We start from the raw sequence: 21,168 nt of genomic DNA, 5'->3' as shown, positions 1-21,168 counted from the left end.
AGCGGCCTTGTGGGTCAGGGCAGGGGGGCCAAGACGTTTGGGGGTGAAGGCTTGCAGAACAGAGGGGACAGAGCAATTGGGGGGGCAGGAAGTGCCAGAGGGGGAAGAGGAGCAGCTTGAACAGGATGGAGGGGGAAGCCAATGGTGCGAGCCAGAGGGCAGCTCTGGGAGAATGCGACGGGTGAGGGGAGGCCACAGGGAAGGGTGCAGGAGGAGGGGCTGGGGGAGATGCAGCTGGGTGAGGAGAGGGCTCCTTAACTCAGCCATTATAGAAGCAGCAGGCCTGAGACTCCGGTGAGGGACACCCGGATGGGTGCTGGTGTCTGGGTGTGATGGGGAGGGGAGACAGGCTGTGAGCTCCTGGAGTGGGGACGGGCTGGAGAGGAGGTAGGTGCGTGGGACGGTAGGAAAGGGCAAACAGGTTGCTGACATGCAGAAGCCGCTCGCTCCATGGAGGGGGTTGTGCGCCCCCCTCACCCTCGTGCCAGCAGCAGGGCTCACCCCGTGTGTGCCCAGCAGACTGCAGCCCTCTGCACGGGTGAAGCCGCCTGCAGGTTCCAGCAGGCGGCGCTGCAGCCGAGAGCAGCCAGCCGGCCGTGGTCGCTGGGTCTGGGAGACAAGCCTTCAGCTCCCGCCTGCACCGGTGGCTCTCTGGGCCTGGCCAGCCCCAGGCAGGGGCTGCTCTGGGGGCAGGAACTCACTCGAGACAAAACGAGGCCTCGGAAGCAGCCGTCAGGAGAAAAATACAGTTTATTTACAAGTAGAAAGGGTTTAAAAATGACACATTCCACTGACATCCAGACAGCCTCAGCTGAGCGCTCGGCGGGTCCCCTCCCGGCACGGCCCCCCGGAAAGCCAAGAGGATTCGAGACGTCATTACCGCGTCTGTAGAAATGAGGGAGCCCCAGCCAGGCGGGGCAGTGGGCGCAGCCTCCCAGCCAGCTCTGCCAGCGCCCCGCAGCCCCGTCCCGCCACCCGGCACTGACCCAGCCCAGCCGCTCCTCTCAGCTGCCAGAGACTTTGCAGGCCTCAGAAGAGCAACTTTCAACCATGATAAACCGTGGGGGGGCGGGGGGGCTAACACAGCTGCTGAGGCCCAGCCCATTGTAACCTGGGCTCCAGGAAGCAAGTCCCGGTTCGTTAGCTCAGGGGGACTGAGCGCAAGGTGAGGTGGGGGCTCCACAAGGGGATACAGCAGAGCTCGCCCTGGGAGCCGAGTCTAAAACCCTGCCCTGCCTTGCAATGGACACGGGGCGTGGGCCATCCAGCTCTGCGGGGGTCAGACGCCCACTCCCCGGGCTGCACACGCCCAGCTCCCCTGGCAGCCCCCACCACGCCAGCTGGCCTTGGCTGTGGGACCCCTCCTAGCCCAGCGGCGCTAAGCCTGGGCTGGGGCAGAGCCCACCTACGCAACAGCCCGGCCCTGGCCTGTTTCCCACCTCGCAGGGCAGCCCCAGCTGGCTACAATACAACCCAAAACAACACAGCTGAGGGGGAGGGGACGCTGTCTGCTGGACCCCCACCCCGTCTGTACAGTGGAGGAAGCACCTCCACCCCCACCTGCCCTGGGCCAGGGACCCCGGCTGCCCTCCCTATGCCCAGTGCAGGGCCTACAAGAAGCTGATCAGTGCCCCACGGACGGGTGTGATCAGAATGATACGGAGGAATTCCCCTGGCCATAATCCTTGTGCCCAAACCCCATAGGAAACACGCCGCTAGTGCCACACGGTTGCAGTCCCCACTTCCCTGCCCCGGCCGGATGCTAGTGTTTGAGGAAGGCAGCCCCCTGCAGGGAACAACCCAAACTAGAGTTACATGCAAGAGAGACCCCGTAAGAACCCTCACTCCCCACTAAGCCAATTAAGAGCCAATGGTGCCTCCCGTCCCCAGAGTCCGAGCTACGCACATCCCCAGGCGGGTCAGCGACCCACTCCGAGCGGTTCCTTTGGTGTTCTCCATGGGGAGAAGTGAGAGCCCATGGGCTGCGTGAGGTACCTCTGTGCTCTGCGGGGGGCTGGCTAAGCTGGAGGGGAAGGGGAGCCCGGGGAGCCCAGCCGTGGGGGGAAGGGGGCACGTCAGGAGTTCGGGAAGGGGGAACATGGCTGCTGAACCCCCCAGCTGGCCTACAGCAGGAGATAGCCCACGGCCACACCTCAAAGGGTGGGGTCCTTTCCTGCAGGCTCTGCTCAGGGCTCACTGGGGAGCTCTCCCCTCTCTCCAGGATCCCCCTTCCACCTCCCCAGCCAGCTCACCACCCGCAGGGAAGCGCCCAGGTTTTCCTGCCCCAGCTCCGAAGAGCTCCTCCGTTGGCAGCGTGCCCAGCGAGCAGACTCAGTCCCTGGAAGTCCTCCCCAAGCACTCGGGTACCAGCTGCGCTGCCCAGCTCTGCCCTGGGACCGGGGTCTTACGGGAACACACCGATGGCTTCAGAGCAGGGAGGGAGAGAAAGGGCAAAAGCTTGATCCAAAGTGGCGGATGGAGCAGCTCATAGCAGGATGGCGCTGTCGGGATAGCTTCGCCCCCGGCAGACCCAGCACAGAGCGGGGCTCGGCCAGGAGAGTTAGAATTTCATGTTCTTGGGTGACTTGCGGCTGGCCTGCAGGGAACAGACAATCTCGTTAGTCTCAGCACTGGGGGGCCCCTCAAGAGCGACTGCAGGTCAGTGGGTGTGCCAGGCCTTCGGGGGGGGGGGGGCAGCTGAAGGACAGAGGGTTAAAGGGTAAGGCAGCCAGAGACCTGGGCACGGATGTTCACCAACCAAAGTCTCCCCTGCCAGGCGGACGCAGGATAAAGGGAAAACCAGGAGAGGCCAGTTCCCCTCGCTCCAGGCAGAGGGATCCATGCACAGGCCACCCCAGGGCCCGCAGCCACCAGCCGTGGACTGGCTTCGGTGCAGGGGCAGGCTGGGAAGCAGAGGTCCCGTCCCCCCCAGGTGGGGTCAGCAGCAGGGGAGGGAGTTACCAGCTGGTCCATGGGCTGAGTCCATCTTTAAGCCAGTGTCACCACAGCCCACAGTGAGAGCCCGGCAAGGGAGGGACCGGCCACCTGGCTGCTCGTACGTGACAAGGGCAGGCCCCCCACACTATCAGCCAGAGACTAGTGCATTCGGGGGGGGAAGGAGGGGTGACCCCTGGGTCCCCTAGAGACAGTGCTGCCCACACTGCTCGCAATCAGCAGCCCGGCCCCTCACTGAACCTCTAGCCTGGCGGGCGGCTCAGGCAGCCGGGGAGTCCTGCAACGCTCAGGGAAACGGGGCTTTGCTGCCTCGCCACGGGACCAGCCGCGAAGGTCTGTGAAAGGTCCCACCCCAAACAGCCAGCTCCTGGCAGTGTGTGTTAACCCAGCCCTGCACCGCGCGAGGCCGTGCCTCCTGGTCTGTGACGGGAAAGCCAAGACACCGTCGCTCCCCAGTCAGTGTCCAGGCACGGACCGTTCAGCCCCCCGGCCTGCAGCGCTTGGCTTTGGAGCGCTGTGCCCAGCAGGGGGTGCTCTGACACCGCTCCAGCTGCGTCCCGCCAGCAGCTGCACATCAATTAACTCCCATGGGAGCGGGGGGCGTGCAGGGCTCTGGGCAGTGCCAGCCGGGCTCAGTACAGGGGTACCCGGGGGACGTGCTCTGGCTTGGGATCTGCAGGAGATCAGGCTAGACCGAACGGCTCCTGGCCAGGAACAACGGACGGCCTACAGGGACCGCCAGCCCAAGGCGGGGGGTGGGGAGACTCCCTGCTCCATACCTTGCCCTTCCCCTTGGGCGACTTGGCCGTGGCTATCCTGGGGGACCGCCGAGCGCTGCCACGGGGCGAGGTTTTGGGCGTCGTTTTCCGGTTGGTGCCCCGGCGCAGGAGGCTGCTGCCCAGCTTCTTGGGGGTGTTCAGGATGCTGAAGGCCATGGACTGGCGCCGGTCGGGCTGCGGGGAGAGAGAGAGAGAGCCGGGCAGTGGAGGGCTGGGGCTTTGCACATGGCACGGCAGGGCCCCACCGGCCTGGAGAGTCACTTCGCTCCCAGCAAGCCGTGGAAGGGACGGACGCTCTAGCTGCTGGCCGGAGTCCGGAGCAGGGCATGGTGCGGCGGCCCATCCCCCCTCAGCTGGGAGGACGCCCTCGATCCTGACCCCGAACCCCCCTTGCTAACCAGCCATGTCCCCGGGCCTCAAGCCATGTCAGCTCCGGGGGCACGGAAGAGTTGCTCACCTGCTTGCCAGTCGCTTGGGGCTCGCCCTTCCTGCCGCCACGCTTGCGCTCCTCGTTCCGCTCTCTGGGCGTCTGGGGCCGTGGGAAGCAGCTGGTTGGCTTCTTGGACTGGAGGGAGAGAGTCAGAGCTGGGACCTTGGCTGGCTGTTCCCCAGCCCAGCAGCGGCAGAGGAGAGCGCGCATTATTGCAGCGGGGACGTGCATCCGGGCCAGGAGGAGACGCTGCACGTGCCCCATCCTCCAGGGGGAGCCGACCGCACCAGAGACGACTGGAGGAAGGAGGAGGGTTCTGCAGCGCTGCTGGAGTGCAGACAGCAGGCCCAGGGCTTGGGAATCCCCCAGCTGGTATTTGTATTCCCTGCTAGAGATCTCTCCATCTGCTGCCTGCCCAGGAAGAGCATTCCCACCCCAGGCAGCCACACGCCTCACACCCCGGTCCCTCCGCACTTTGGGGGCTGTTTAAATGGGTGTGTGCGAAAGGAGAGCTCCCCTCGCTTGGGCCTGCTCGGAGCAGGAGCTAGCAGCCACTCTGACCCCGGCAGGAGCTGTTACGCTGTGGGGCATCAGCAGGAGTGCCCTCCGTGCTGCCAGCTACGCAGCCCTGACCCCCAGGACCCGAACCCCCCCACAGCGAGCCCATCGCAGCCTCACCCCTTCCTGCGCTGCGTGCTCATGAAAGTCAACGGACCAGCACTAGCCCCTTGGCTCACTCATACAGCGAGCGGGGCAGGGCTCAGCTGGGCACTCACCTCCGGGGTGTCTGGGCCCTGGTGAGATTCGTCTGAACTGCGCTTCCTCTGCTGCCGCGTGGCGATGCCTCCTGCCCAGCCGGTGCTGAGGGTGCTGCGACGGGCGGCTGCGCTCTCGATCTGCGAGGGCTGCATGCTGGCCCGGCGCAGCGTCTCCTTCGGGTCGCCCGTCTTCATCTCCTCGTCCGTGATGACGGTCAGGGACTGGGAGGGCTGGGGAAACGCAGGCACAGACAGGAGACTGGTGACGCGCTGCCTGCCGCAAACACGTTCTCACGCACCTCAGTCTCAGACTAAGGCCAGAAGGGACCAGCGTGATCATCTAGTCTGACCTCCTGCACATCGCAGGCCACAGAACCTCGCCCACCCGCTCCCGTAATAGACCCGAACCTCTGGCTGAGTTACTGACGTCCTCAGATCTTGATTTAAAGACACCCGGGAAAAAATTCTCTGTAGTAACTCAGAGCCCTCCCCATCTAATGCCCCATCCCTGGCCACTGGGAATTTTTACTACTAGCTGTCACGGGGGGCCACATGCCACTGTAGGCAGGCAGCCCCTCCGTAAACTTATCAAGCTCAGTCTTCAAGCCCGTTAGGTTTTTGTTTTTTGCCCCCCACTGCTCCCCTTGCAAGGCTGTTTCAGAACTTCACTCCTCTGATGGTTAGAAACCATCTAATTCCGAGTCTCAACTTGTTGATGACCAGTTTCTATCTGTTTGTTCTTGTGTCCACATTGGAGCTTCACTTAAATAACTTCCATCCCTCCCTCCCTGGTGTTTATCCCTCTGATGTATTTATAGAGAGCGATCATAGCCCCCCTCAGCCTTCCTTAAACAAGTCAACAGTTGAACAACAAGCCAAGCTCCTTGAGTCTCCCCTCGGAAGGCAGGTTTTCCATTCCTCGGATCATCCTAGTAGCCCTTCTCTGCACCTGTTCCAGTTTGAATTTATCCTTCTTAAACACGGGAGACCAGAACTGCACCCGGTATCCAGATGAGGTCTCACCAGTGCCTTGAACAACAGCAATAACACTTCCCTGTCGCTACTGAAAATAGCTTGCCTGATGCGTCCTAGGACTGCATTAGCCTTGTTCGCAGCCACATCACATTGGTGGCTCATAGTCATCCTGTGATCGGCCTATCCACCCACGTCTTTCTCCTCCTCGGTCACTTCCAACTGAAACGTCTCCAGCTTACAGTAGTAAAACTTCTTGTTGTTAGTCCCTCAGTGCATGACCTTGCACTTTGCACTATTCACTTTCATTACTCCAGTTTTCAAGGTTGTCCAGATCTTATACAACACTCCTGTTCTCCTCCGTACCGGTCATACCTCCCACCTTTGTGCCATCTGCACATTTTATTAGCACACTCCAACATCTGTGTCGAGGTCATGAATGAAAAGCCTAAATAAGATCAGTCCCAAGACTGATCCCTGCAGAACTCTGCCAATAATCTCCCTCCAGCCTGACAGTTCACCTTTCAGAATGACCCCTGGTGGTCTCCCCTTTAACCAGTTCTGTACCCACCTTTAAATTCTCATATTAATCCCCATCTTCTCCAATATAACTAATAATTTAATTTCCCATGTGGAACTGTATCCAATGCCTTGCTGACACCCAGGTAGCTAGGAAATGCAGTAGATCCATTGTCTAAAAAAATCAGTTCTCTTCTCAGAGAGATCTGGTTGGTCTGGCACAATCTTCCTTTTTTAAAACCATGTTGTATTTTTATCCCAATTACCGTTTACCTCTATGTCCCTAGCTACTTTCTCGTTTACGATTTGTTCCAAGACCTTGCATACAATTGATGTCAAACTAACGGGCCTGTAGTTACTTGGATCCCTTCCTCCCCCCCCCCCCCGACCTGCTTTATAAAAATAGGTACCATATTAGCAATTCTCCAGTCATTGGGTAGTACCCCGAGTTTACAGAGTCACTAAAAATCCTTGCTATTGGGCTTGCAATGTCACGTGCCAGTTCCTTTGACATTCTCGGGTGGAGATTACCTGGGCCCCTGATTTGGTCCCATTAAAATGAGTTTGACTTTCACCTCGGATGTGGTAATTTCTACTTCCATATGCTCGTTTCCATTAGCCGCCCTGCTGCTACCCCTACGCTCCTCATTAAAAACTGAGGCACGGTATTCATTTAGGTGTTGGGCCAGGCCTAGATTATCTTTAGTCTCCATCCCAGCCGCAACTGCCCGAGTCAGATCCAGTTAGCAGGTGCTCAGACTGCTGATAAATCCAGCACTGAAGCGACAGGCTCACAGGTAAATACAGGTCTGAGAGCCAGAGCTCGGCTACCTGCTCCGACGCTCACCCAACATCTCGGGCAAGTCACGTCGCAGCTCCTGCCTCTTGTCACATCTCGTAAAGTCTGGGAGCCTGTTGCCCTGGTATCAGCGCACTAGTCGTTAATGGATTTCTCCATCCTCGCTACATCATATCACCCCGTTACAGACGTGGAACCGTGGCACGGACGGTGACAGTTAGTTGCAGAGTTCGGAATAGAACCCAGGGTGCAGCCCCAACCAGCGGGTCTCACTGCCAGCGGGCTAACAGCTACCTACCCCCAGAGCGGGGGGAGAGGGTGGACTGGTCAGCACTCCACAGGGCCCCTGAGAGGAGAGGCGAAGGGCACTGAACTGACGCGATCTGGAAGAACATGGCTGCAGGCCACAAGCACCAGCCAGGGGAAGCAACTGAACAAAGGAAGGGAGCTTGTGCCAACGGTTGAGGCTAAGAAAGGAAGTGCTAAGCACGGGTGGCAGTAGGGCGTGGTGGGTCCCTTCCCTCCTGCAGATTTCTGCTACTTCTCATGGGCCTCCAACCTCCCCGGCCCACCCACTGCTTCGTTCAAGACACTGCCATGGGGGACCTACCAGGAAAGTCTCTTCACAGACCGCTGGCAGGCCACAGACTGCTGAGTGCCCACCAGCGGGGGGCACATGCTGACTGCAGCGGGAGGGTAGCTGGGTGAGCCAGGTGGTCTGGCCTGGCCCTGGAGTGGAGGGATCTTCGGGCAGGTAAGTCAGTGGTTTGTTTCTCTGGCGGAGGATTTGCCATCTCCTCTCCAGCTCTTACCCTAGACTCCAGGGGGTAGCAGGTCTTCATGTGGGGAGGACACACCCGGTTGCGCTGCTGCAGCTCGGCAATGCGGTTCCAATCGTCCAGCGGATCCGGCTCATCCTGACAGGTGCCCAGATAGAAGCTGCTGCGGCCTAAAGACCAGGGCAGGGGGCAGAGGTGGGAGCACTAGTGAGTCTGAGCTGAAAGACCCACTGGGAGACCCCACTGGGGCCACACTAACGTCGCAGCCGGGGGGGGCGCCTTCGCACACAGACTACAGGGCGAGCTTCCCGCTCCCAGCTCTGCTGGTCTACCCTGATCCTGCCCCGCAGCCCTGGCCCCCGCACAGCCTCTGCACCCTACTGCTCACCTGCTGCACCCGCAGCCCAGACTAGACTCCCCTCGGCGGAGGCTCAAATGGATAAACATGCTCCGGAGGCGAGAAAGAGGCTGCCTGCCTCATTCACTGCACTGCCCCCGCCCCCTGCCCCCCAGGCCATGAACTTACTGAGGCTGGAACTGCTGCCCGCCTGAGAGCGCCTCAAGGAGCTGCGGGTGGCAGGCCGGTAGCCGGGTAGATTAAGCAGTGCAGGGTTGCCCGGGGTCTCCTCGGGAGAGGCAGCTCCCAGCCCAGCGAGGGATTCCTGAGAGCGGCAGCTGGCGACGGAGCGGGTGGAGGCGGCCGAGCGCAGCCTGCTCCTGGCGGGGTTCTGTGCAGGGGCGTTCTGGTGGGCCTGGGCCGACTGCACGCTGTAGAAGGACGCGTTGGCGCTGTCTGGTTCCTCTGCCTCGGCCTGTTTCTGACGTGTTAGAACACAAGGAGGATCAGCCACCTCGAGCCCTCCCCAGAAGCAGAGCCCCCTCAACGTGGGTGGGTGGGCGGGCAAAGCTCGGGACAGCCTGCACCAGCCCCCCAGCAATGGCCTGCTATGGACCCAGCTGCCTCCCCTGCCACTGGTGGGCACGGGAGAGATCGGGGGTGTGTGTGTGTGGGGGGGGAGGGACACAAGGGGGGACAGACAAACCACTCCATCCCCGCCACTCACTACAAGAGGGGGCTCCCCACTCAGACGGCTCCTCTGCGGCTGTCCACGGGGCCATGACTCAAGAGCCCCCCCTCTGCAATGAGGCCAAGAGCAGCTCAGGGCTGGACTCGGCCAAGCCTGGTGGGATGAGGGCCCGACACCTGGGTTGGCCTCTGGAGCGGAGAGGTCTGAGGAGCTCCCATGCTAACACGCCACGGGCCTCCTGCCTCTGGTGTTGCTAGCTGGAAGAGCGGAGGGTGTGATGAAGCAGAAGCATCTTCAGATGCACCTGTCCCCAGCGCAGCCCTGATCCCTTGCTCTACTGGGCTCGGAGGTCCCTGCCCCCCTCCCCTCGCCAAGGACCCGGGGTTACTTTCGTCATGGTGATGTTGATGATTTGCGTGGTGCGCCGGCGAGCCGAACGGGTCTTGCAGCCCGAGTCGATGGACAGGTCGCCCAGGGAGCCAATGCTGCTCTCCAGTTTGGACTGCGTGCGGGTGGGGATGGGGGTAAAATAGAGGCTCTCCAGAGACTCAACTTTACGAGGCAGCCGTTGGGATGTGAGCGATTCCACGCTGCCCGGCATGGCCGAGGTTTCCGACTGGGATCGGCCAGGCTTCCTGCTGAGACGGGGCAAAGGCGAATGCAGCGCGTCACGGTGCCCTGTCCGCTCCAGACGGCTCAGAGCACAAGCTAGGCACGGACACCTGACCTGCATTTACCAGGCTGGCCGAGAAATGCCGGCCCCAGGATCGAACTTGCAGAGCTGGGCAGGAAGGGTCCCAGCTGAAGGATATCGCCTCTAACTCCCTCCCCCATTGGAGGCCCTGGGAACTTCGGAGCCTGGGCCCAGCTGCTCTAGGCTGCCCCGGGGTGGGGGAAGAGGTACCTGGTGGAGTTGAGCGGCAGCATCTCATCACCGCTCAGGTCCAGGCTGTCTGTGCTGACGTCAGCTGGGTTCTGACGGAAGGTCTTCCGGCTCTTCAGCGTATCCGTAGCCACCTGGAACTTGCCAAGCTCCCGTAACTGGCGATCGGCAAACTCCACCTGGCGGGGAGGAATGGCACGGTGAGGCAGGCTGCACCGCCCGGGTGAAGCTGGGGGACCAAGGGCCGGCCAAGAGTCGGACTGGACACGCAGCACACGTGCAACAGAAACCCACTTCTGCTCCAGGAACGGACTCTGGAGAGGTGGCAAGAAACCCTGGGGAACACAGCCTGACTCAAGGGGGATTTGTCAAAAGCAACGGGCTGGGGCTCAAAGGGGCTGGGTTCCCTTTCCAGCTTGGGGTGACCTCGGGGAAATCACTTCCCCCCTGTAGCTCAGTTCCTCCCCCAAGTCTTCTCCCTCTCAGTCATGAGGCCTAATTCACTAGTTTGTGAAGTACTTTGAGCTCCAGCTGACGGGCTGGAAGGTTACTGCATTACGGTCTCCGGCTGCGTGCGCAGGTTCTTGTGTGACTGCCGTGCCCTGCCTTGTGCAGCGGTAGGTCCACCGCTAACAGCCCTTTTTGCTGTCCCTTCCCCCCACCCTCAGCAACATTAGCTGGGCCAGCTGATCACTCCCGGGCGATGGCTGCAATAGCTCTGCCGCAGAGAGGATCTCCAGCGGAGGGAGGAGTTGGTGAAGACCGTAGGCAGTTGCTGCTTGAGAAGCGGGGTGAAGATGGAGGCCGGACAGCCGCAGTACCCCAACAAAACACTCCATCACCGTTAAAACCCCGGCTCTCTGCTGAGCCAACGCCTGGGGTAACCAGCACGTTTGCTTCTCGGCTCATCCTGTAGGGTAGCACGAAGCACCATGCACCACTCTCCCCACCAGTGATGGATGGGCTCCAGAGCCTAAGCCGGGGTGCTTGTAAGGGTGGACTGAAGGGAGCCAGATCTCTGACACCGCCCCCCCCCCGACTCCCCGCAAGGTGCAGCATCCCCGTACCTGCGCCTCCAGGCTGCGGACCTGGCTGGTCAGGTTCCTGCAGCTGAGCTCCGACTCCTTGGCCTGCAGGATGGATTGCTGCAGCTCCTTGGCCAGCCGCTCCGACTCAGCCTTGAGGTCATTGTTCTCCTTCTGCAGCTGCTCCATCCCCTTCAGCTTCTCCGCCAGGTCTTGGTTCTGCTGCTTCTTCGCCTCATAGAAAGTTTTTGCCTTCTCCACCTGGCAGGACAGGAGACAGTCAAGCCACCGCCGCCTTCCAGCGTCCACGGGAAACAATGATGGGCCCCTGCCGAGGGAGCCAGCTATGCATACCTGCCCTTTATAGTGCTCTGCAGCCTTCTCCTTCTGGGCCAGCTGCTCCTGCAGCTCCGAGATCTTCACCTGCTGGCGATCGGCCTCTGCCTGGAGCTCCCCTTCCCGCACCTGCCGAGCCCGAGGGAGATGGGAAGAGCAAGAATTGAATGGAGCCCAAGTGCTTCTAAGTCACCCCAGGCTCCACCTGCATCACGGACACAGCTCTTTGGCCATGCTTCCGAAGGGGGGTGGCCGCTGATTGCTGAGGAGGACACCGAGGGACTTGGTGCACCAGCAGCACAATCCAAAGTCCCAGATCGGCATTTGCGCACCTGCAGAGAGGGCCGACAGCAGATGCAGCCCATTGGCCCTCACGTTCCTCCCCTCGGAAGACTGGCTGCCATGGCAGGGAAGTTTTACAGGGCAGATGTGGCCGAAACGAGGCTCCTGCAGCTCTCCCGTGCATCTAACCTCATCTCACCGAACACAGGTCCCCTGTATTCCACCTGCAGCGGAGGGGCCCTCTGGTCAGCTGGACGGCACACTGCAGGCGTTGTACTCGAGCGGTCTGTGGTCACCCCCTCTATTATACACAAGCTCAGCGCAGCCCTTGGGGGTCCCAGCAAGCCCCCTATGTGGCCTTGAGTTGGGCAGGTTGGTCCCCAAGATTAAACACTGCCCTGGCCATGCAGTCCTCCTCCCACCTCCGCCACGGTACCTTCGCTTTCTCCTGCTGGGATCGGGTGGCTTTTTCGTTCTGGGTCAGCTTTTTATGCAGCTCCTCCACCTAGCAGGGAACAGGAGAGTAGTTACACCAGCCGCTTGGAGCCTTCCCTCTAAAGGCAGCACCACCCCTTCGGATGCCCAGGATTCCCCTCCTTGCCACAGTGCGCCAATGCACTTCCCGCAAGCCCACGGACTGTAGGGCCTCCAGACAGCTGAGCCTTAATGCCCGGGGAAAGCAGGTGCCAAGTCACCTAGCAATGGAAACCCTCATTGCGTGAGCTTGGAGGAGCCCTAGGGTCCTGCTAGATCTCGAAAGGGGAGGAAAGCAGAGGGCGTGGCTAGTGCCATTGCTTCGATTCCTTAGTCCTGACCTCCCCGATCGCCTGTCACAGAACAGCTCCAGGGATTAACCAGCGTTGCGAGACCTGGTCAGCACCGGCCATCGTGTGGACATATTCCTTCAACGAATCCCCCCTGGAGGAATGTTTCAGGGGCATCCCAGGCCCCAGGCCCTTTACAGATGCGCATTCCCACCCTTTCGCCAGCAGAGGCAGTATAGCCATCCTCAGAACCCAGCGCAGACACTCCTCACAGCCAGGCCAAAGCAACCCCGGGATTGGTTAGTGGCTTCTCCAAGCAGACAGCTCACAACTGGCTTAAGTTAGTCTGCCACGGAAGAAGGGTTTGCTTGACGCAGGCAGGAGAGCAGCTACATGCTAGAAGCAAACAAGGTCTCTTAAGCCAAGACAATTAGGGGCACGAGAAACCCGAGCAAGGAATTAAGGCATTAGATGCAAGAAAAAACAAGCAATGCCCCCCTCCCCGCAGCTCTAAGCTCCAGCGCTTGTCTCCGTTGCCAACTGTTTGCCGTCCAAGCACCAACAGGAGGGGAGGATGCAAGGCCATTTTAACCACCGGAACAATTGACTAAAGGTCGTGGTGGAGTCTCCATCACGGACCATTTTAAAATCAAGATCAACCCTTGAACGTTTTGCTGAGAGACCTGCTCTAGGAATTATTGTGGGGCAGGTCTCTGGCCTGGGTTCTACAGACTGGGTGATCACAGTCATCCCTTCTGGCCTTGGAATCCAAGAGTCCTCCTCCTTGCATTTGTCTTGAACCCAAATCAATGGGGCTTTTTTGGGTGTCTTGTGGATGATCACCCGCACAGGTACGAGCCACGTGGGGATGTTCTCCGAGGTGCTGGTTTTGGAGGAAAGCTGTATCTGGTTTGCACGGCACCGGGCTGAGAGATCCCAAGTCAAGAAGGGGCTGAAGAGGCTCAGGCTTGGCATCAACGTGAAGGTAACTTGCATGACCCCAACAGAGGGAGCCCAGCATCGGCAGCTGTTAACATCTGTAGATCAGTTTGGATACTGGGCCACCGCATTCTACAAGCAGCCGCCCTCTGGGACGCGTAGGGTTGGTTCTCCCAGCCTGCAGCTTCTTAGCAGGGGCGGGTGCGTGGCCCAGTAACAAGGTGGGCCAGAGCACTCCAGAGGATAAGGGGCAAGGATCCAGCCCCAGCCCCGTCTCCCAGCAGCCAGAGACCCTCCTCTATGAAACAGACGCCTAGTGGCCATGCAGTCCCTTTGCATGCAGCGTATAAGCACCCAAGCAAGGTACACAGGGCTGGTGGTGCAATTCTACCCGGAAAAGGGACCAAGATGGCACCATGGGAGGGGTTTCATGTTTGTCTTCCCATATTCTTTCCTACATGCCACGCTGCAACCCGCCCTGCTCACACATCAGCACCAGGTCATAGCCCGCCCCAAGTTACACCTCTGCCCTCACTGGGCCTAGAGCTTAGTACCAGCTCTGGGGTGGTGCACCAGCAACTCTGACGCTGCACACAGAGCAGGCAGGGGCATTTGTAGTCACTTTTCAGAGCCGATCTGTGCTAAGGCCTCATGCGGGAGATGCTCTCTGAGAGCCCCACCTCCAGCCAGCGCCTGACTGAGCAGTTTGGATTCACTTGAGGTGTAGGATCCGCATCTCGGCCTCACTGCTTGGGAGAGCAGAAAGGGGTGGGAGCACCGTGGAGCCGATACCCAGCCGGCCAGAGCAGGACACAGAGTCCCCGCACTCCTTAGAGGGTTGCTGGGGGTGGAGAATACCAGGCAGATGCCTGGCTGCTCGGTTCAGATCACAGTGCAGCGCGTGGCTGTTACCGTGGCGGGGAAGGGAAGAGGAGGGAACGAAAGACACGCTGACCTGTGCACAGTGCGGTTCCGTGCAGCGTTTTAGGCTGTTACATGGGTAGGTTTTGGGGAGAGATTTCACGGCCTGGGTCCTCCCCCCACAGGGGTGAATGCGCAGCTCCGGGGAGGGCAGCCCGGTGGAGCAAACCAGCGTTCGCGGCTCGTTCTCCGGGAAGGCCCAGCGTCCCCACTGCAAACAGTTAACAGGAGACGGCAGCGGTGGTGGGAAGCGGCAGCAGCTAGAATCATGCACTGTCACCGTTTAAGCAGCCGGCACTTCGCATGCGTTACCTGCTTAGCTTGTTCTTTCCGAAATACCTCTAGCTGCTCCACCTGTACAACGGGGCGAGCAACGAAGGCACAAGTGAACACACCACACACACCAGAAACAGACCGCCTACGACCAAGACCATCCCTGCTAAACCTCTACAAGGGGGATCTCCAGCGGGATTTACACTGCGCCCATCTCCTTGGTATCTGGGTGCTACGGCAAAGGGATGGTTGGTCTCTAGAGCTCAAGAGGGGTGCCAGTCTGTTCTCTCTCCAGATCCCAACCAGTCTGTGTTGTGCAGAAGGTCAGCCTAGCTTAACCCAGGGGCCCTGCTGGCCCTACGAATCAGATTGAGGGGACCAGCCTCTCTGCTTTGCTGTGCCAATGGCCCCATCCCTCTGAAATCACATCCATGTGCGACTGGCTCAGCGGGAACTTAACCAGTGCTTCGAGCAATTGCACAGCAGAGCTGACCAGCAGCAGGGACAGATTAACTCTCGGGAGCAGAGATGCTGCTTTCCAGGCCAGCGTCACCGGCCAAGCTAGTGGAATCAGCCGACCAGCTCGACCACCTCTCAAAGGACTTGCCCAGGAGGCTTCAGTGGGCTGTTTGTGGGGGCCGGCAAGGCTTAGGGGCACCGTTCGCTGCAGGTCTGGAGAAACTTGTTTCCCTTCTCCACTCCCAACTGGCCACCCTGACACCCTCGGGGAGCACTTAGCTGGGGGGGGGGGGGAGACGAGGGTACAGTTGGCCTTTAACAGCAGACCCCAAAGCTCTCTGACAGAGTCCTACCCAGGGCAGCTTCACGTCCAAACCGCTGGAGTCCTAGTAGGCGAGTCAGGACTTGCCCTTCCCTTCTCGGTCACTAGCCTTCTCCCTTCCTGCCTTCGGCCCGGGCAAGCCCAAGCCGAGCAGAACGCGGAGCGGGGGCCCTACCTGAGTTGTCAGCTTCTGCCTCTCCTCCTGGAACTTTTGCCTCTCCTCGAGGACCCTGACTTTGGCGTTCTCGTACTTGTTGGCCATGGCCTCCAGCTTCTTCACAGCGTCTTCAGCCTCTCGCTGGCTCCCAGCCACCAGTTTCTCAGACTGCGCCTTGAGGGCCTCCATCTCCTGGCAGTGCTGCTCCTTCATCTGGCTGAGCTCGGCATCCAACGTCCGCCGCCCTTGGCTGGACTTCTCACTGAGCACTTGGTGCTCCTCCATCAGCTGGGCGTTGGCCCGCTGGAGCACGGCGAGCCGCTCTGCGTAGCTGGCGTTCTCCCCCTGCAGCCGCTGCACGGCGCGGTCTTGTTCGGAGAGCCTCTCCTTGAGGGAGGTGCGATCTGCCAGCTCCCCCTTGGCTCTGGCCAGCTCTGCCTGCAGAGCACCGGCTGCTTTCTGCCTCTGCTCCAGCTCTTCGCGGTGTTTGCTTTCCAGGGAGGACTGCTCAGCCTGCTGCTGCTGGTAGAGGCGTTTCACTGGCATCAGCTCCCCGACCAAGGCTTGGGCATTCGTGAGCTCTAGCTGCAGAGAGGACAAGAGCTGTTCCTTCTGGAAGCACTTCTCCTGCCAGGCCTTCACCTCTTGGCGGAGCTCCTCCTGGCATTCGCCTTGGGAGCTCAGTTGCCTCTTCAGGGCCTCTATGGACAGCCTCTGCTTCTCAGTCTCCTCCTCGTAGGCCTGAACTTCGGCCTTCATCCGAGCGCATCTCTCTGCGGCTCGAGAAGCAGCAGTGGCCGTCTCAGTCTGGAGCACCCGCAGCCTCTCCTCCAGCTTCTTGCTCTTCTCCGACTCCGCCATGATCAGGCGCTTCAACTCCTTGCTCTCTCCCTCCTTCTCCAAGACCTGCAGGTGGAGGATGGACACCTCCTGCTCCAGGCTGCTAATCAGGCTGTTTTTCCTCTCCACTTCCTGACAGCACTGGGAAATTTGTTCCTTCCAGCTGTCTTCCGACGTGCCCTTCTCTTGAACCGAAGAGCGTAGAGACGCCAGCTCCTTCTCTGCTGCGGCGATGGAGTCTTTACTCTGGGCCAGCTCTTTCCCCTTATCCAAGAGCTCTTTCTTCAGCATCTCTAGGGTGCCGTCTTGCCCAGCCTGTGCTGACCTAGAGGCTTCCAGGAGTTTCTCCAGCTCCAACACCTTCTGCTTCTGCTGCGTAACCTCTCCCCTCAGGGCCTCCAGCTGGGCTTCCTGATGCTCCGAAGTGGCTGCTTTAGTTTGAGCTGCTGCTTTCTCTAGGCTGGCAATGGTGTCTCGCTGCTCCCTGCACTTCTGCTCCAGTTTCTCCACTTCAGAGTGGAGCATCTCGCTCTCCTTCAGCTTCTCCTGGTAGAGGTCTTGGCTGGAGCTGGATTCCTGCTCCGTGTGTCGGATCTTCTCCTCCAAGCTTTTGAGAGACACCTCCTTGGAGTACACAATGGACTTGATGCTGTCAATCTCGGCTTCTCGGGTCCTGGCAACCTCTAGGAAGCCCTGCAGCTCATTTTCCATCTTGGCCGCCCGCTCCTTCAGTGCCTCCACGGAGGCAAGCTCCCCTTTCAACTTGACAACAGTCTTCTGCAGGTCTCTCAGCTCCTCGTTACGGGAGACGTTTTTCAGACGGAGCTCGTCCAGCTCCCCTTCCTTCTCCTCGATCAGTTCCAGGGACCTGGCCAGCTCCTGCTGGTGAGCAGAACGCTCGGCTCTTTGCTCATTGATGGAGTTCTGCAGCTGGACTTCCAGCTCTGCCTTGCTGGCTTTCTCTGCTGTGAGGTCTGCCTTGGCTTGCTCCATCTCCCCTGTCAGATGCTTCATCTCCGTGTCTCGAAGAGCGAGCGCCTGTTTCTGCTTCTGCAGCATTTCTTCCAGCCTAGCGCTCAGCAGCTTAACCTCACCAGAGAGTTTCTCCGCTTCTAGTTCTCTCTCCTTCAGAACCAGCGCTGCTCTGGAGAGGTCAGACTCCGTAGCTGTCAGCTCCTCACGCTTCTGTTCCTCAAGACGCTTCACCGTCGCTTCAAGCTCTGTCGTCCTGAGCCTTTCATCGGACAACTCCTTGGTGACAACCTTGAGTGCCTCAGCTGCCTTCTGTGCATCCATCTCCAGCCGAGCTATGCGCTGAGCTGCTTCCTGCTGGGACGCCGCTGTCTTCTCCTGCAGAGAGGCGAGATCGTCCCTGAGTTTTAGCGCCACGCTCTCCTTCTCCTTGACCTGTGCGACGGCGCTGGCAAGGTCAGTCTGAAGCAGTGCCAGCCTCTCTTCTTGCTCTGTGGTCAGGCGCTTCATCTGCGCCTCCAGCTCCGCCACTTTGCCCTGCTCCGCCTGGAGCTGCTGGCAGGCCTGTTTGTGGTCTCCACTCAGAGCTTTTATTGCCTCTTCCAGCCTCTCACGCTCTCCTTCACCCCCTTTAGCGGCCGAAGACATCTCTGCCAGCTGGCGTTGCAGCCTCTCTGACTTTGCCCTGTATTCGTCTCCCAGCTGCTGCACCTGCAGCGTGAGCGCTTGTCTCTTAGCCTGCTCCTCGCCCACCTCCTGCATAACCTGATCTCTGTGCTCTGCCAGCTGCTGCATTCTGGACTCCAGCTCAGTTATCCTTTTAAGATTCCCTTCAAGGGTCTCTGAAGCTCTCCTCTTCTCATCCTCCAAGATCCCCTCTGTGTTCCGGACCGACTCTTCCATGGCCAGGAGCCGCTCTTGGAGCTGGGCGTTTTCCTTGGCCAGCCGCTCCTTGTCGGAGAGTTTCTGCTGACCGTCTTTCAGCTGGTTCTCTAGTTCTTGGATCTGGGCTCTCAGTGACTCCGCAGCTGCTGCTTGGGCCTCGCTCTGCGAGCACCGGGCAGTGAGTTCAAGGACTCTGGCGTCCAGCTCTTGGACTCTCCGGCTCAATTCAGCCTTTTCCCTCTGTATCTCTATGGCAGAGGCCTGGCTGGCGTCTCTGGCTTTCTCCAACGTTTGCAGCTGAGCGGTCAGGGCTGCCAGCTCCGCTTCCTGTTCCTGCTGGGATTCCTGTAGCTGACGCAGGGCAGACTCCCTTTCCTGCATGGCCTTCGCATGCTCTTCTCTCAAGGATGCCAGGTGTCTGGCTTCCCCTTCGCTTGTAGCTTCCATCTGCTGGGTGAACTGCACCAGCTTCTCCTCGCTGTGCTTCAGGGTGCCACTGAGCTGGTCCACCTGGAGGCTCAGTCCTTGGATGGTCTCCCTGGAGGACTGCTCTTGCTTCTGGAGATCTTCGACCAGCTGTCCCTTCTGAATCCTCTCCTCCTCCACCTGCTGGTGAAGAGTCACCAGCTCCTGGTCCCTCTGGAGGAGGAAGCCGTTTAGCTTAGCAATCTCTGTGGTGAGTGTGTTTACCTGGGCGGTCAGGCACTCCTCCTGCGCTCTGGAGTCCTGCTCCAGCTTCTCTTTAGCCAGGTGGAGCTCAGAGACTGAGCTCTGGAGGTTGGCGATGAGGCCCGTGAGCTGAAGTTTCTCCTCTTCAAAGCGGCTCCGTTCAGACTGAAGATCTGCCTCACGGAGGCCCTTCTCCTCTTCCAGCTGAAGGATCGTGGCTTGGAGCTCTATCCCTTTAGCAGAGAGGCTGGCCACTTCATGCTTTAACTCTTCAAGCTGACGAGAGAAAGGAAACACTCATCAGCGGTATTCCACAACAGTTCAGGAGATCTAGACACGTCTGCCCCACAGAGAGCTGCTAGCTCTTCCTCCCCCGAGCTGCAGCACATGCATGGCAAACCCAACGCTCGTTAACTCTACCTGGCTCCTGTGTGTTTTTTAGTTCTCCCACCATTGCCATGCTCCAGAGAGAAAACTGCCTTTACTGAGCTGAGACCTCTGCCAGCACCGCCGCTATAGGGTAACAGGAGACCACAGCAGCCAGCGAGCACATCAGGAGCCCCCCTCTGAAATACGTACTATGCAGAAAGGGATCGTGCTTGGGAATCTCTCTCCCTCACCATGCCCAGCAGCAGGAGAGAACTGTAGCTTAGCCATCTTTGTTTCAGCCTCCCTCCATAACCAGGGGTGCCTCACCCTTCTACCACTCCCCCTGCCCAGCCGGGAGAAAGATGTCCCTGCCAATGCTGCTCGGTAAGTCAGAAGCGCTGTCAGTGACTTCTGAGCTGGGAAATGGAGAATCACTCTCAAAGGGACTGGGGTTCTCCTCAGCATGCAAGCGTTCAGCTCCTTAGTTTCTTGCTGCTGTGCTGGCTGCAGACCCCATTTCAACAAGGGGCTGGTTATGAATCTCTACGGACACACAGATTTAGGCAGGGCTTCCTGTGCTCTGCTTTCCTCAATATATCAGGGCATTTTTCTGAAGTCCTCTGCACTTGCTTCCACTGTAGTTCCTTCTTTGACTTGTGCAAGAAGCCATACCTTCAGGATGTCCCCCATAACCTCTCCTTTCTCCTGCGTGGCACTCTCCCCCAGCTTTGTCAGCTGGTCTTCCAGCAGAGAGATCTTCCCCTGCAGAATCTCCATCTTCTCTTCCAAGCATTTCTGGGGAACAAGACACAAGAGTGAGGAACGTAGCAAAAGTGGAAGGGGAACAAACAATCATAGAAATGTGGCACTAGAAGGGACCTTGAAATGGTCATAGTGTCTACCCCCCTGTCCAGAGGCAGGACCAAAGAAACCTGGAACATCCCTGGCAGGTGTTTGCCTAACCTGTTCTTACAAACCTCCAGTGATGGAGATTCCACAACCTCCCTTGGAAGCCTATTGCAGAACTTAACTTCCCTGAGAGTTAGGTTAGAGCTTAGGAAAATCTTCCTAACAGGCAGAACAAATGATCACTGTCCTCTTTATAACAGCCCTTAATGTACCAAGACTTATCAGGTGCCCCCCTCAGTTTAGTTCTCTCAAGACCAGGTTTTTTAACCTTTCCTAACAGGTCGGGTTTTCTCAAACCTCTGATCGTTTTTGGTGCTTCTCTGGTCTCCACTTGCAGCAGCAAACTTCTCACCCTAGCTGATAACGCGCCCTGCATCCTTGTCTGGCGCTCCAAGGCTCCTCTTCCTACTGCTGGGATTCCAGACCCCCACCACCCTTCACGCTCTGCACTGCTGACCTCTTTTCTCACCGGGACAGAAAGGACTCGTAGCCAACGCTCCGCACAACTGTGCGTTGGTATTACTGCTGATCCACACAAGGCACGCCTCCCTCAGAGACAGACAAGCTGCCTCCACACTACTCCTTAGCCCCGAGGATTGGTTCGGCGTGCTGGGTCCCGATCACCCACCCCGTAGGGCTTCTGATGTAGAGGAACTGCCTGGTTCTGTCGGGCGTACCGCACAACGTTCTCTACCTTCTCGTGGAGGGTGGTGTGGAGCTCGGTCTCCAGGTGGGCTTGTTTCTCCCCTGACTCCACCAGTGCCGCATTGTGTTCCTCGGAGAGCTCGTTCAAAGCCTCTTGCAGCTGCATCAAGTGGCTGGCGAACTCCCGCAGCTGGACCAAAATGAAAGACGCCCAAACACCGCCTGGTTATCAAGTGCACGCGGAGCAGGTGTTCAGCTCAGCCTTCCTCGACACAAGAGCCACATACTCAGCGGCATGCAGGGGATTATTTCCCAACGTCTGCATGCCCCCTGGCACTGCTGTATCCGGCAGCCTTGCACACACACGGTCATCCTCTCAATCCCACCGGGAGGGAGATTGTAGTAGTCGGATTTTAGGTTTGTATTTTGTATAATTTAGAATGAAAAATAAAAAATACGGAGATAATAACGTAGCATGTATTAAAGGTATTGAGGTAGG

General features: G+C 59.1%; 1 protein-coding gene across 4 annotated transcripts in view; it reads right to left on the bottom strand.

Annotated features, from left to right (window-relative positions):
* Window positions 1–732: 732 nt before the first annotated feature.
* The window catches only part of NUMA1 (nuclear mitotic apparatus protein 1), a 74,325-nt gene continuing 53,889 nt past the window's right edge, over window positions 733–21,168 (bottom strand). For 2 of the 4 annotated variants that reach the window (XM_054015935.1, XM_054015934.1), the window contains 15 exons: window positions 20,719–20,859; window positions 19,788–19,910; window positions 15,399–19,022; window positions 14,482–14,523; window positions 11,982–12,050; window positions 11,282–11,392; window positions 10,970–11,188; window positions 9,924–10,081; window positions 9,408–9,657; window positions 8,518–8,809; window positions 8,025–8,161; window positions 4,941–5,153; window positions 4,192–4,299; window positions 3,735–3,908; window positions 733–2,596 (listed from right to left, as the gene is read on the bottom strand). In XM_054015935.1, coding sequence (XP_053871910.1) covers window positions 2,561–2,596; window positions 3,735–3,908; window positions 4,192–4,299; window positions 4,941–5,153; window positions 8,025–8,161; window positions 8,518–8,809; window positions 9,408–9,657; window positions 9,924–10,081; window positions 10,970–11,188; window positions 11,282–11,392; window positions 11,982–12,050; window positions 14,482–14,523; window positions 15,399–19,022; window positions 19,788–19,910; window positions 20,719–20,859 — 5,697 coding nt within the window. In that variant the 3' untranslated portion in view covers window positions 733–2,560. The remainder of the gene's footprint in view (window positions 2,597–3,734; window positions 3,909–4,191; window positions 4,300–4,940; window positions 5,154–8,024; window positions 8,162–8,517; window positions 8,810–9,407; window positions 9,658–9,923; window positions 10,082–10,969; window positions 11,189–11,281; window positions 11,393–11,981; window positions 12,051–14,481; window positions 14,524–15,398; window positions 19,023–19,787; window positions 19,911–20,718; window positions 20,860–21,168) is intronic. The other 2 variants (XM_054015937.1, XM_054015936.1) reach the window with 2 other exon arrangements.

This window comes from Malaclemys terrapin, chromosome 1 (genome assembly GCF_027887155.1).
Source record: "Malaclemys terrapin pileata isolate rMalTer1 chromosome 1, rMalTer1.hap1, whole genome shotgun sequence".
In the NCBI taxonomy this organism is placed as follows: domain Eukaryota; kingdom Metazoa; phylum Chordata; order Testudines; family Emydidae; genus Malaclemys; species Malaclemys terrapin.
This window is presented reverse-complemented; position numbering and strand designations above follow the sequence as displayed.